We start from the raw sequence: 15,796 nt of genomic DNA, 5'->3' as shown, positions 1-15,796 counted from the left end.
CCAGACTCAGATGAGGACCATGGCTGTGTGTGTGAGGCCCTGCGCTGTGTGAAGGAGCTGATCACCGCTGTGGACAGCAAAGTCAACGAGCAGGAGAAGAAACACAGGCTGAGGGAGGTCTACAGGTACAACACAAAGCCACACTGTATGAAGAGCCTTCAAAACATTATGTCCCATCCCATGCTAACCCCAAATCTACTACTGTATTACGTATGTGTCACATTGTTTGAATGTATTCAATAAAGTTTGTCATATGAGAAGGTCCAGAGTGAAGCAGGAGGATCAGATGGAACGTTATGGGGCTTTTCCACTATAAAGTACAGACACTACTATACTCACCTTTTTTGGTTTTCCACTATGTAGAAGTCCTTACTCCGTTGAGGTTCGCTAGCCACTAACGTCACTATGACGACTAGCTAGACAGTCTTATCATGGGTACTATCTTTTAATAGAAAACCAGCTCCAGATGTGACCCGGTACCAAAGGAGTGTAGAGTAGAGAAGAGTCTGTACTGTAGTGGAAAAGCGCCAATAGTATCAGTCCAAAATGTCTTTTATACAAAACACTTCTTTGTATGTCAAAAAAACATGGAGTCTGTTATACGTGTCCTCCAGTCGCACTGACAGTAAGTCCATCATGAGGATGAAGAGCGGTCAGATGTTTGCCAAAGAAGATCTGATCAGAGGGAGGAAGCTGCTCCACGACGGAGCGCTGCAGCTCAAGAACACTGCTGGAAGACTCAAAGGTTCAACCATGTTTTATCTTTAAAGGAATAGTTCAACATTTGACATAACATGTACAAATATAGAGCACAACAGAACATTATTAACTAGGGGTGTAACGGTACACTAAAGTCACGGTTCGGTACGTACCTCGGTTTTAAAGTCACGGTACGGTACAGTACGGTACGATTCATAGTTAAGGGAGAATGAACAGTTTTAGCTGTCAGTAACTAGCTGACAGTATGTAACATACAAATAAAATGCATAGGCCTAACAAATCTAAAAAGAATACTGCTGCAATTCTCCAATAAATAAAATACTTATTAAATACTAGTGAATGTGCAGCATAAACTAAAATTGCAGTGAAAAAAAATGCCAGTGTTAATGCTCAGCAGGCTCTTTAAGCTGGTATGTAAACAAAGGGTATGTCTTCTTTAAGGGTAGTTTTGACTTAAAAAATAAAATATTACTGCAGCTCTCTGAAGCTCTGAAGTGCTTTTATAAATATAACAATTATCAAATAAAAGTGCAACTGAAGCATTAATTAAATGACAGCTTATGTATTTTCAGTATAAAAAAGAAAATACTGTCTGTGTTTGCACAGCTCGATTTCTCTTCACAGTAACGGTGATAGTATGACCTGGATGGTGCCTTTTCAAATGCGTATGCATGTTCGACGTGTTGGCTCCCTTTATATGTCCATGGTTGGCTCCTACATAGGCGATCGCGGTGAAACAATAACCTGTGTGCCGACATTGTTCCACACGTTTATCACTGTTTTCATAATTCACCTGGAATCCGAAGTTATCCCTCAAGCGGGATTTGAATAACAGGGGGGCGCCTGCAAGCTCCGGTTTCCTGTTGTCTTTCGCCATGCAGTTCGCTCTCTGTTCGATAGCACTGTATAACATCTTTATTTGCACTACTCATAGTCTGTAAAAGAAAAGAGGGGTAGCCTATTACAACTGCTAATAGGGATGCAAACGGAACACTTGAGCGGAGAGGTGTGTATCTCCTGCTCTGACCGCAGCTGGGAGGGGCTGCTGCGCGAGGACCTGCCCGCCTGTCAGTGCTCTGGGATGGGGCAGGAGCCTCGGGAGGCAGCCGCTGCTCGTTTAGAAGTAAAGAGCGATACATGCTTTAGCAACAGAATCTCCAAAAGTCATCAATAACACCAGAAAAAGTAGCTAGATTTGTCGCTAGTCGCTTTTTTGAAAAAAAGTCGCCAGAGGGGTCTGAAAAGTTGCTAAGTTAGCAACACTGCACCCTCATGCTGTGCTCACCATGGAGATAACAGACTCTAAATCGCTAGCAGCTACTGCGCACGTGCGAGCGAGCCGGAGGCTAAATGGTCTGGTGGGAACTCCGACGACAAGTTTTAAGTTCCACACCGCAAAACAAGCCTGTACATTCGCCATATATTAACGCTATGTACGCCACAAACGGACCGCGGTACAAATACGTGTATCGTTACACCCCTATTATTAACGTAAATAAACAAGTCCCAACAAGCACACAGAAGCATTTAGTGATGTTGTAAAGTTTATCTTTTGACCCGCTCCCCTTGACTACCAGTGTTTGAGCTAAGCTAACCTGGATGAGAGACATTTGCCCATTTCTATATCAGAAATGCAAGCATAGTTACAGGAAAGGTCTCTGTTGCCTTTTTTAGAGCCGGAGAGTGAGGCAAAAAGTTAAAAATAAAAAAAATGTTGAACTATCCCTTAACATGTGAATTGACTGTTTGATTGTGCACATAGAGACAGACATTATGTGTCTCTCATCTTTGTTCCTTGGTGTGTTGCAGAGGTCCAGGCCATGCTGCTGTCTGACGTCTTGGTCTTCCTCCAAGAGAAAGACCAGAAATATGCTTTTGCTTCATTGGTAAGTAGCACATCACAACAATAGAGCTTTAAAATTTCATTTAAATTAAAGTTAACTATGCATTGTAAGGCGAAGGGGATTGTTTTCATTTGCAGAGCCTACAGTTAGTTTGCAAAGCATATTTTCTCTACATGTCATTCTTAGTATTGAATACTTCTATCATCATAAATCATAACTAAATTATTTTGAGGAACCTGGAACCAAATGTAAGACTAGAATATCTTTGTAAACCAAACTGTGGGCCCTGCTGCTGTAAACAACAACAACAACCACAGTGAAACAGTTACTTTTCAGGAAGCCTTCTAACTTTAAACAGTGTTCCAGGGATCCAATTTTCAGAACCTTTTCACTTCTCTGACACACCCAAAGTTACATAGTGCACCTTTAATATACTGTATATGCATTTCATGGATAATCAAATTGATATTATTTGTTTGCCCTCAGGACCAGCGCTCTACAGTCATCTCTTTACAGAATCTGATTGTGAGAGAAGTGGCCAATGAGGAGCGAGGTCAGTCCATCTCTACTTTGTGTATCTATACACAACATTTTAACCTTTATTATAACTTTGAACAGTTCACTTGATGTTATGGATGTTTCTGTCACTCTATTGATATGTCAGTGACTGGTTTGGTGTGAAACCCTGACTGGTTTTGTGTGCAGGTTTGTTTCTGATCACAGCCGGCATAGAGAGACCAGAGATGGTGGAAGTGTTGGCCAGCAGCAAGGAGGAGCGCAACACATGGAGGGCCATTATACAGGACGCTATGCAACGCATGTGAGAGGACACACACACACACGCGCACACACACACACGCACATACACACACGCACATACACACACACACACACACACACACACACATACACACACACACATACACACACACACACACACACACACACACACTCAGGAGTTGTCTTATGGTATGTAATGTAATGTATTTTTGGCATGTGGGCCATCACAGTTAACCATCAATTGGTAAAATATATTAAAGGAACTATCATTGAAATGTGATGGAAGCAAAATGGCAATTCCACCGCACAATGTCATAATACAGAGAACAAAAAGTACAGAGATAAATCAAAGTTTTAAATGATATTAGGTCATTTTTTGTTCAACTGAATGTGTCCAATGTGTGAGGGACAAACCAAGGGGGCAGAAAGCTTCACAGTTCTGTGAACTCCTGAAAGAAGTGACTTTGAAGAGTCAGATCCTCCCAGGAGATACTCAACTCATGACATAAGAGCTCTCCAATGGCTTTAGGATAGAGAATCATAGTGGTGCTGTGTGTGTGTGTGTGTGTGTGTGCGTGTGCGTGTGCGTGTGTGTGTGTGTGTGTGTGCGGATGCTGGTGCGTGTGTGTGTGTGTGTGTTGACAGGGAGAAAGAGGAGGACGAGGGAGTTCCCAGTGAGACGGAGGAAGACAAGAGGCAGCAGGAGAACAGAGCAAAGGAGATCAGAGGTGAGAACCCACAGACAGTATAGCACTATGTTCTGCTCTATCTGACAGACAGGCCCGTAGATCAATGTCTTCATATATTGCAGAGCTTCTACGAAGGAAAGACGAGCAGATCATCTGTCTATTGGAGGAGAAGGTTCACATCTTCAGAGACCTCAGTGAGTGTAGCCCCGCCCCCGACGACACTCATCCACCAATCAGAGAGCGCATGTTGTTCAGGGCCACGCCAGAGGACGTCACTAAGGGGGAGCCAATCATCAAGGATGCCCTGAGAGAAGGTGAGCAGTCCTCAGTAGTGTTTGTATTTGATCAAATGCAAAATAATACATTTATTATTTTCATATATTCAATTCAATATCATCAATTTAATATTATGTTTATATATTTATAATATTAAATTGAGGTATTTTATAAATTTTAAATTAAACAATGTTTTATTTTGCATTTGATAAAATACAAAATGTAATAATAACTACAAATGAGAAAATACATTTTAACTTAAAATAAACTGTTTCAATAACTGTAAAATTAAACAAATAAGAATTCTGCATTGTCTATTTCACTTTGCCTTCCCTGGTGCCGGCCTTCTTAAAAATTCCCATGAAGGACTTCTGGATTTCTTTCTAACCGCCTGTGATTATTGAAATAGAATATAAAGATAAATAATTGGGTTATAATATATAAACCGATGCAGATTATCTCAAAATGCCAATAATCGGCCTGATTTATGGGTATATCTCTTGTACTCAGGTTATATTACCTTGTGAGTGTGTTCCAGAGAGGGAATGTTAATGTTACTTGTGATATGTTGCCCCTTCTTCCTCCAGTGGAGAGCCTGCATGTGTTGGTGAATAACGGTGTGGGTGGAGCAGGCTGCAGTGTGCCAGTGGACCTGACAGGGGGCAGTGTGGGGCCCGTGTGTCTGCCCAGGAGAGCTGAGACCTTCGGAGGCTTCGACAGTCATCAGATGAGCGCTAGCAAGGGTAAGACACACACACACACACACACAGTCATACACACAGTCATACACAGTGATACACATGTATGTTGTTCTCAAAGACGACAGGACCTTTTAGTCAGTAGGTATCATGTGGCATAACATGATGTTGTTCAGAGCCTTCAGTTCCCTTTGAGGAATGATTTCATGTTGACCACATAACAGCAGGTTAATTAAACACATCTACTGGCCAACCTTATGACTTAGGGGTCTGGGGTTAGGGTAAGCCCTAGTATTTTATCATTGTAATTTAGCTTGTATCATCTTATTAGCTTTTCCTTATCTTAATCTGTATAGCACTTTTTTTAAAAGTGATATACAACTCCAGTGTACAATCTAAATCACGTGTCAATCATATGAACCAGTGTTGATGGAAAACATTTATGGAGAATACGTAGACATATGTATCACTCCTCTGTTCTTCTATCCTCAGGTGGAGAGAAGGAAGAGGGGGATGAATCACTGGACCTCCGCAGGACTGAGTCAGACAGCGTGTTGAAAAAGGTGTGTGTGTGTGTGTGTGTGTGTGTGTGTGTGTGTGTGTGTGTGTGTGTGTGTGTGTGTGTGTGTGTGTGTGTGTGTGTGTGTGTGTGTGTGTGTGTGTGTGTGTGTGTGTGTGTGTGTGTGGATACTCCTGACTAGCAAAGTGATGCTGTGTGTGGAGATATACAGCCTGTCTCTCCACATACATTATTCAGGTGTGTTTTGTTCTTTAAAAAATGTATCCCAGTGTCACTGAGTGCAGACAATGAACAAAGTAGAGGTTCACACCAGTGAAACTTGAGACACACACACACACACTGTCCCTTTTACATAATGGTATTTACCCTGCTATCGTTAATCGTTTTAATAAGGCATTTTCTACAGTTCAACCCATTCCAAACACTATATGAACTACGCATGTCACAATTATCCGGGTCATAATAATTGTGATTTACAGTACTATCCTCAAAGTCTTCCCAATATTCTCAAAGCTCTCAAAATGGCTTTTAGACTCACTTTAACTTCTGATGGAAATTCACCACGGTCAACATATTTTGTGTTTTTTTTTATGGCAAATTGCATTCGAGTATTATATCTTCCCACACTTGAAATAAACATTGGAGCTCAAAATTATTAAAGTGAACCATGGAACCCATATTGTTATCTCTGTTCAATAAAGAAATGTAAGTAACTAGTTTTGAAAGTTTACCAAGTTATTTTTTCATCTGTTATAATATACATTATCGGAGTGAATGTGGAGCGTCTAACAAGTCAGTGATACAGTGTAGACTCTCTTTAGCATTCAATAGGAAATTTCACATCCGAGCGAACAAATATTGAATGCGGAGTCCCCCAAGGTTCCATTCTTGGGCCTCTTCTGTTTAACATCTACATGCTCCCACTAGCTCAGATTATGAATAAGAACAAATTATGCTACCATAATTATGCAGACGACACACAAATTTACATAACCATATCACCAGGAGACTACAGTCCGATACAGGCACTGAGTAAGTGCATTGAACAAATCAATGATTGGATGTGCCAAAATTTCCTTCAATTAAACAACGACAAAACTGAAGTAATTGTCTTTGGTGCCAAAGATGAACAATTAAAAGTCAGCGCACAGCTTACATCCGTTATGTTAGAAACCACACCCCAAGCCAGAAATCTTGGTGTTGTCGTAGACTCAGACTTGAATTTCAGGAAACACATTAAATCAATTAATAAATCAGCCTACTACCACCTAAAAAACATATCAAGAATTAAAGGGCTTATGTCACAGCAAGATTTAGAAAAACTTGTCCATGCATTTATCTTTAGTAGACTTGACTACTGTAATAGTGTATTTGCAGGCCTTCCAAAAAAATCTATCAGGCAGCTTCAGTCCTCACTAGGACCAAAAAAGTGGATCACATTACCCCAGTTCTGAGGTCTTTACACTGGCTTCCAGTCACTCAAAGAATTGATTTCAAAATACTGATGTTGGTTTATAAAGCACTAAATGGTTTAGGGCCAAAATACATTACTGATCTGCTGATCTGATTAACCGTCCAGAGCCCTTAGGTCGTCTGGGACAGGTCTACTTACAGTCCCTAGAGTTAGGACTAAACAAGGAGAAGCAGCTTTTAGTTATTATGCACCAAAAATCTGGAACAAACTCCCAGAGAACTTGAGGTCTGCTGCAACTCTCAGTTCTTTTAAATCGAGTCTGAAGACTTTTTTGTTTCCATTTTAACCTGCAATTTTTATTTTATTCGCTTCTTTTATTAGCTTTTAAATGTTTTATAATATGTTTTATGTATTCTAATCTTGCCCCTGTAAAGCACTTTGAGTGGCCTTGTGTCTGAATTGTGCTATATAAATAAACTTGCCTTGCCTTATAAAAAACAGCTTGGCTGTGTGGATGTTAAATGTGCTGTAAATGCTAACATGAGATTTTGTGTGTGTGTGTGTGTGTGTGTGTGTGTGTGTGTGTGTGTGTGTGTGTGTGTGTGTGTGTGTGTGTGTGTGTGTGTGTGTGTGTGTGTGTGTGTGTGTGTGTGTGTGTGTGTGTGTGTGTGTGTGTGTGTGTGTGTGTGTGTGTGTGTGTGTGTGTGTGTGTGTGTGTGTGTGCGCGCGCCTTAGGGAGCCACTGCCAGCCTACAGATGATGCTGAAGAGAAACAATGAGGTAAGTGTGTGGACTTTCAGCCCTGCACCAATCACTGGCCTGTTGATAACTCTCACCACTACGTTAATGTCTTGCTCCAGTAAAGTACTGTAGGTGGAAATTAAAGCTATCATTTTATTGTCATGTACATTTAGACAGAACATCTTAAATCTCAGATTCCCACAGACCATGTTCTTACAAACACGTATAAAAAAATATATATATTTTTTAGGGGAGAGTGGCCTGAGTTGTGTCACTTTTTACTCAAAGTGATTTTACAGTGAGGCCTTGACAGTTAAGTCTCCAACTCAAATATGTACATATATTTCAGGGTGTTGTGCATCCCCGGCAACAATAACTTTGGATCTGAAATAAACAGTTTAAGAAATATAGCTTTCGGAAAAAAAGTTGTCTTGTGGTTTAAGTTGTGCCACAACAGAGAATACCATGGGGTAAATTGTGCCATTGATATATATCTCATGAACTGTAATGCAATACAAATCCATTAGACAATCACTTATTTAAGGTTTATTTAAAGTAAATATTTTACAAAGATTGAAGGACAATTTTCTTTAACAAGGCCTAGCAGATCTAATGGTTTAACCAGCAAAGCTCACAATGACAAAGTCACCATCATCATCTTTCTGGCCATCTGAACTCTCATCAGTGGTGTCCTTAAATGGAATGGAGATGTCAGTCTCTTCTGAGCTACTGTAGACAATCACTTTCTTTTGGTGACCAGCGTATACAGCCATGCCAATGGCACAACTCTCAGAAATTTACTTTGCACTAGCTGCTCCGCCCTTGTAGAACCAACTGCCACCTGGCATATGCGATTACCTCTCCATTTCTGCCTTTAAATCAAGGCTCAAAACCCATCTGTAAACCCTGGTTTTTCCTTCCCATTAACTATCTTACCTCTGCACTACTAATAAATATTTCCTTATTTAGTTCGTCAATTTTCGGTAATTTTGTTCGGCCTTTAAACTGTTTCGGGCCGAAACCGAAAATGACTTATTCTGCCATTTTCGGTGGCCGAATGTTCGATGCATCCATACACCCCAGGCCCTCTGGCACAAATCACCCCATACCCATAATTTTGGATAATAATCATGATGCAGCAGTTTATGGCTGACATCGTGCTAACTATATAGACACAAAGTGTAGCATACTAAAGCACTAAAACATGTGTCAAATGTTTTCAAACGTGTCTATAATTGTTCAGACACAATAATCAAAAAACCTTGATCATGGAAATTTTACTTTGAAAGGCAAATAACAGTTTTTTGAGCTTAAATGTGCTAATATCTTATTCCATGTTTCTCCCTTCTTTACATGATGAGTCAAATGGATGGCTCTTCTTAAATATTTGGTCACATTTCCAATTTCTTCTATGGTTTTCTGGAAACAAGGGGTGGCACAACTTCCCCACCGGCACGACTTAGGCCACTCTCCCCTATTTACAATCCAAGACATAAATCAGATCAAATAAAAAATATACTTAACATTATACGAAAACAATATATAATGTTGTGGTAGCCTGGTGAATGTGAATGTAATCTAATGGCGTAGTAATGTAGAAAAGAAAAACGTGGTTTGGTATTATAAGCAGAAATTACCCAGCAAGCATTGCTAGAGGTGTACTTATACAAATATTATCAGAATGAAAGTATAGACATCATTGTTTGGAACAAATCTCTCTTGTTTCTACCATTAAATCAGTGTGTTACATCATATCCCAGTGTGAATATGATCATCTACTGTATATGCTCACAAACCTCTATGTCAGAGGGGTTGCTGGGTAATAAAAAAAAGTGCAAACTGTCATTTAAATAAACGCTGATTTTCTTCAGCAGGTTCAGCGCAGTGTCACACATCTTCACGACCTGCTCATCTCACTGCAGGTAGCGTGCACACACACACACACACACACACACCATAGATAGTGACACACACACACACACACACACACTCTGCTCTCACAATATAATCAATCCCTGCGTTCCAATACCCATACTTTCTGCTATAAAAAGTAAAAATAAAAATACCCGAATGCCCTACTACATCCGGTCAAGATTTTTAGTGTTGAAATCAGCATGCTATTCGGGCGATTCTGACCCACAATCCAGTGCGCACCAGAAGTGACGTCAGTATAAAAAACAACCGGGGATGCAACGGATATACAGTATAAGCTAGAGGCAAGATCAAGGAGCCATGTTAGGATGAAATAAATAAGTAAAAGTATGTCCCAATTGTGTGCCTACTGCATGCTAACTAGATTATTTTGTATGGTCAGCTGTAGTATATAGAATAGAAAAAAGAAAGAGTATGCGATTTGGAACGCAGGGTAGGGGTCCACCCTATATCTCTATGTACTAATCCATGTTGTGTTGTCTTTAGGCCGTGGTGGTGCAGCAGGACTCCTTCATAGAGGAGCAGCGGCAGGCCGTTTGCGAGCGGCTAACAGCTAGCTCGTCCAGACACTCGTCCTCTTCCTCTCTGTCCTCCTCCTCTTCCTCACGCCCCTCCTCCCTCATAGAGCAGGAGAAACACAGGAGTCTGGAGAGACAGAGGCAGGAGGCTGCCAGCCTGCAGGTTAGCTAGCACTGCTCTAGTCTGATACAAATTTTACACATATGGATGAATGGGATTTATATGGAGCCTAGTGTTGGGGAGTAGTGAACTCTATGCAATTGAACAAGTAGTTGTAAGTACATTTCACAGCAGCTTCCTGATAGTTCAACTATATTCATACTTGCATAGTGATTCAGGTAGTAACATGACTTTTGTGCGATTTCTTGTGTGGTGTACTACAAACTCAGAAAAAAAAATTGAGCAATAAAAGGAAATTAATACATTTGTATTTTAATGTCACTATTGCTTCTTTGATTGTTCCCCCAGACAATGGAATATCCAGATTTGTTTCCAACCACAATGTAACATACCTTGTAATCCATTCACTGTAAAAAGTAAAAATTGGCAAAAACTCTTTTATCATATCATTTGTCAATTTGATGTGTTTTTTAACAAAGTAGTTAAAACTGCTGGAGTAGCTTTAGTTAACTACATTTAGCCATCTTGTGAACATGTTCACTAGGTAGCTTTGCTCCTGTTCAACTTCTACCAGTTGTAGTTTTGCAAAAAGAAGCCTTACCCCAACACTTGTCTGTTCCACACATTTGGTTGCATCCAGCCTCACCCCCCTCTCTGTGTGTGTGTGTGTGTGTGTGTTTTAGAAACAGCAGGCTGCCCACGCCGAGGAGAAGAGGAGGAGAGAGAAGGCCTGGGAGCTCCAGGAGAGGTCTCTTCATGACAGAGAGGACAGACTGAGACAGCAGGAGGAGGACAGCAGCCGGAGGAGACAGGAGCTGGCTGAGGACAGAGACACACTGCAGCGCCGCAGAGAGGACTACCACAAAGACATGGAGAGGCTCAGAGACAACCAGAGGAAAGTGGAGAGAGACAGGGAGCAGCTGAGGAGAGACACAGACAGGCTGGAGGCCATGAAGACAGAACAGGTAATAGACCAGGGACAGTTAGCGCTATGACTGTAAAAAAGTCTGGTTTTAATGCACAGCCTAGGCTCTGTAAAACAGACATGTGAACAAAGGGAATGTAAACAAATAGGGCACAAACAGTGCGGACAAGGAGCGGATTGTGAAGAGATATTTATTGATTTTGACAAAAAGGGATTTTGGGGGGCGCCCTTAGCTCAGTTGGTAGGGCATCCCCCCCATGGGCCTCGGCCAGCAGCAGACCCGGGTTCGATTCCAGCCCGCGGTCGTTCTCTGCATGTCACTCCCCTCTCTGCCCCATTTCAACTCTGTCTCTACACTATCAATAAAGCATAAAAATGGCCAAAAAAATATCTTAAAAAAAAAAAAAGGGATTTTGAGACTTCCGGTTTAGCATGTGAAGAAGAGGAACGTGTTGCGCCGGGGCTCCAGGCGTTCAATGCTTTTTTATATATTATAACACCACACACAATACCTGAAAGCCGTTTTTTCTGCTTGGTTATTGATTTTGTTATGATGTGATGATGGGCCGCAGCAAGCAGAAGGAAAAAGGGCAGAATTCGCCGGAGAAAGAGGCAGCCACGAGGTCGGACTGTCATGGCGGAGTCGTCTCCCTGCCGCCTCATCTAGACAAGCTACGTGCGGTGCTGCTATCCGACCTAACAACAACCCTTACTACAACCATGAAAATGGTAGTGAGTGAAGCCTTGAGGCCCATTTCTGCTGCCTTAGATGCCGTCAAGTCGACCACCGACTCGCTCAACCTGAAGATAACCGCCATGGAGACAGCACTGTCGGACCACAGCGACCGGATCACCACCCTCGAGCAGACGTGTACGTTTGCAGTCTGAGAATAAACAGCTGATGGCTAAAACCGGAGACTTGGAATCACGGTCACGTCACAATAATCTACGCGTGATTGGAATCCCGGAGAAGGCCGAGGGAGCAGACCCAGTAAAGTTCATGGCTAACTTTTTCAACGAGGTCCTGGGCGCAGGCTTCTTCTCCTCCCCACCGGTCCTGGATAGAGCTCACCGCATCGGCCCAGCACGCTCGGTGGAGGAAGGCAGGGAGTCCAGACCGAGAGTATTCATTGTCCGGTTCCACTACTTCAGCGATAAGGAACTGAGACGAGAGAGGGACGCACAGCAGCTCAGGTACCATGGACAGAAGGTTTACTTTTTCCCCGACATGACCGCCAACATCGCTAAGAAGAGAGCGTCCTTTGCCATTGTGAAACGCTGCCTTTATTTCCTGCCCGTCTGCGTGTCGAGCACCGCGGAGAGAAGAGATTCTTTGACTGCCCCAAAGAGGCCCAGGCTTTTTATGATTTGCACTTCTCTGCTCGCTGAGGATTTTCAGACTGAACTCTCTCATTCTGTAAGGTAAAAACAGACTTTACCCTAGATATTGGCCACTTAAAGAATATTTTTCCAGCTGATGTGTGTGGGGTGTTGTTGTTGTTTTTGTTTTTTAAACATTTGTACGGGACAGTCACGCATTTCCATTACTTTTCACACGTCCCACAAATTGAGACGTTGTCCCGCATTGTTATTGACAGTGAGCCCCCCTTTTCAAATGCGTGTTTTATAATCTGGCATTTATTGGATGGCTGTGTGGAGACGGCAGTCTCCTTTTGTATGTGTGTGTGAATTTGCGTCTCTCAGTTTGTCTGTGTGTGGGTGTGTGTGTGGCTGCCTGCCTGCTTCAGCGTTTACTTTCCTGTTACTTCAAAATAAAAGCCAACTCACGTTTGTCCAGTGAAATGCTAATGTGAAGCCAGTGAAATGCTTTTAATGTGAAGCCGCAGCCTTAATGCTCTATTTGTTTAACAGTAACTTAACTGCAGTGTGCTGCTGGAGATGGTGTTTTTTAATATAGAAAGCCGTGTCTCTGGCATTACCGGTGGTGACACAAGTGTATTTTGCTAAAAAAAACGGCACATTGTCCCGCACAAACGTAGTATTTGTCCCACATCTGGTGAATTGGGATCTGGTCACCCTAATCTAATAATTGATTGGATTTATATAGCGCTTTTCAAGGTACTCAAAGCGCTTTACAGGGTTCCAGGTTCAATTCGTTCACACACAGTCATACCGGTGGTGGTAAACTACGATAGTAGCCACAGTTGCCCTGGGGCAGACTGACAGAAGCGAGGCTGCCATTCCGCGCCATCGGCCCCTCCGACCACCACCTCAAACATACAGCAGTCATACACATTCACACCAGGCAAGGTGGGTGAAGTGTCTTGCCCAGGGTCACAACGACCATGACACAAGTGGCCGGGCGGGGATCGAACCGCCAACCCTAGGATCGTTGGCCTTAACCACCTGAGGCACAGTCGCCCCTAGGCGACTAATCTAGGTTACTCCATCCCCACTCAAGCTTTAAAATACTGTTATAAACCACACTGTTTTGGTGTTGAACGTTGATGAAGTTCCCCAGCTGAGTTGCGTGTGTTTTTTCTATTTATTTTTTATTACACATCGTCTTGTCGATCACTGTTGTCCGGCCCCATCCAGCCTCCCAGAGTTTTATTTTGTTTAAATCAATCTATTTTATTATATAGGCCTAGTTATTTTAAAACTAATATACATCCAGATCAAGGTGTCCTTTGCTGGCTGCTGAGGTTTTTGCTCATCGCCCGGTGGCCGAGCTCTGATCCTCTGTGTGTTCCATGCCCATTTTTATTTTATTTATTTTTTCCTCTCTTTCTCGTCGGGCTCTCTTAATGGCTGGATGTGGTAGGCAAACAGCGCCTAAATATGTGACTTTTCTCAATTGTGGTGTTCATTTGTGTTTTATATGCACCCACGGTGCTCTGTTTGAGCGCTCGGAGCCTCTCTGCATGAAGAGAGGATAGCGTTTTCTTTTTCTGTCAAGATGCAACGGAAGTTTAAATCTACATTCAACCTGCCGTCTTCGTCGTTTGGGGATGAGGACATTGGGTTTGGGGGGTGGGGGGGTGGGTTAGCCTTAGGGTATTTTCCCTCGCTTTGTTTGGGAAAGTGGGGAGGGCTGTATGTGTTTTTGTTCTAGTGGTTTTTGTTCTAGTGGTTTTTAGTGGTCTTTTTGTTTGGGGCAAACTACTGTGTCACTGCATGTGTATTTTGGTGTATAACTTTGTATGATACCCGGTGATGATACAACCATGGTGAGCTGGAACGTGCGAGGCATGGGCCATCCAATTAAACGAGCAAAGGTTTTTTCCCATCTTAAATCTCTATCTGACGATATTGTGTTCCTCCAAGAAACTCACATTAGACCATCAGAGCAGAACTGCGGCAATAATAATTACCATAACTGTGGCAATTATTATTAAGAAAAACATAGATTTCAGACATATCTCTACAGTAACTGACCCAAATGGTCGTTTCCTTATAGTAACTGGGTACCTTTGCTCTGTTCATGTAACACTTCTTAACATTTATAGCCCAAATATTGATGACTCTGCCTTTTTCCGTAAAACCTTTGATATGTTACCCGACCTTCTGGGCACAAATGTGATTGGTGCAGGGGACCACAATGTAATCCTTGATTGGCATATGGACAGGTCATCAAAGAAAACAAGCTACCCTTCTAACTCATCTACAGTTCTGAAAAACTTGATTTCAACTATTAATTTAGTTGACATCTGGAGAATACAGCACCCCACAGACAGAGACTACTCCTTTTTTTCCAAAATGCACAATTCGTATTCTCGTATTGTTACATCGTATTCTCGTAATTACATTGGCATGGTAATTGCCAAAAGATGTATCCTGAGGCTGTGGAAGTCCGACTTGGCCCCCCAGTTTGATACCTGGCTGAGGGAACTGGTGGGCATTCTACATGTGGAAAGGCTACGTCATGAGCTGTCAGGTCACCCCTATAAATTCCCCGCTGTATGGGGCCCAGTGCTGCGGCACTTAGGGAACCAAAAGGTGTGAGGTTTGCCCCAGTTTTGTTTTTGTTTTAGCTTTGTTTTGTTTCTTGTGTACTTATAGCTTATTTTCTTAATATTTTGTCTTAGTTATTTATTTCACTTTTTTTCTGTATTCCTTGTCTGTTTATGTGAGGGAGGGGGAGGAGGGGGGGAGAGGGGGTTGGGTGTTGTGTATGTATTGTATGTGTTTACTTATTCTGTTTTTTTGTCCATATGCAAAAAAAAAAAACATAAAACCACTAAAATAAAAGTTTAAAAAAAAGGGTGATTTTGATAACTCTGATTGACTATACAGGGCTGTACAGTGCGACAGTTTTGATCGCATTTGCTACTGGAATTGATCACGTGCGATGATGAATACAAGTCCACTCGCACTAGTGCTAATGAGCAGATGCACAACACTGCTTAGAGGGCTCTTCAATAACTATCTCCAAATGCGGGTAAATATAGTCTTTGGCTGGTGAAAGATGTGCGCTCTGGATCTGTGCTTGTGCGGCGATATAACCGGAAGGAGACGGCTCTTTACATTACCGCAGTTAAGTTAGCGCGTGTGCAAGCAGAACATTTCCTGTGCGCCTTCACATTAAAAGCCTGTTACTAGCCAAACATGAGTTGACTTTTATTCTGAAGCCGGTAAAACAGGAAGTTAGCGCTTC

At 42.1% G+C, this 15,796-nt stretch overlaps 1 protein-coding gene across 4 annotated transcripts in view; it reads left to right on the top strand.

Moving 5' to 3' along the window:
- The window catches only part of LOC307250839 (A-kinase anchoring protein 13), a 201,779-nt gene that overhangs the window by 175,198 nt on the left and 10,785 nt on the right, over nt 1–15,796 (top strand). For 3 of the 4 annotated variants that reach the window (XM_080028071.1, XM_080028073.1, XM_080028070.1), the window contains 13 exons: nt 5–125; nt 615–745; nt 2,530–2,606; nt 3,051–3,117; nt 3,270–3,384; nt 3,990–4,072; nt 4,156–4,347; nt 4,897–5,052; nt 5,500–5,570; nt 7,677–7,721; nt 9,554–9,604; nt 10,101–10,295; nt 10,937–11,218. In XM_080028071.1, coding sequence (XP_079884197.1) covers nt 5–125; nt 615–745; nt 2,530–2,606; nt 3,051–3,117; nt 3,270–3,384; nt 3,990–4,072; nt 4,156–4,347; nt 4,897–5,052; nt 5,500–5,570; nt 7,677–7,721; nt 9,554–9,604; nt 10,101–10,295; nt 10,937–11,218 — 1,586 coding nt within the window. The remainder of the gene's footprint in view (nt 1–4; nt 126–614; nt 746–2,529; nt 2,607–3,050; nt 3,118–3,269; nt 3,385–3,989; nt 4,073–4,155; nt 4,348–4,896; nt 5,053–5,499; nt 5,571–7,676; nt 7,722–9,553; nt 9,605–10,100; nt 10,296–10,936; nt 11,219–15,796) is intronic. The other variant, XM_080028072.1, reaches the window with a different exon arrangement.

Source organism: Ammodytes marinus (assembly GCF_949987685.1).
Source record: "Ammodytes marinus genome assembly, chromosome: 5".
NCBI classification, from domain to species: Eukaryota; Metazoa; Chordata; class Actinopteri; order Uranoscopiformes; family Ammodytidae; genus Ammodytes; species Ammodytes marinus.
This window is presented reverse-complemented; position numbering and strand designations above follow the sequence as displayed.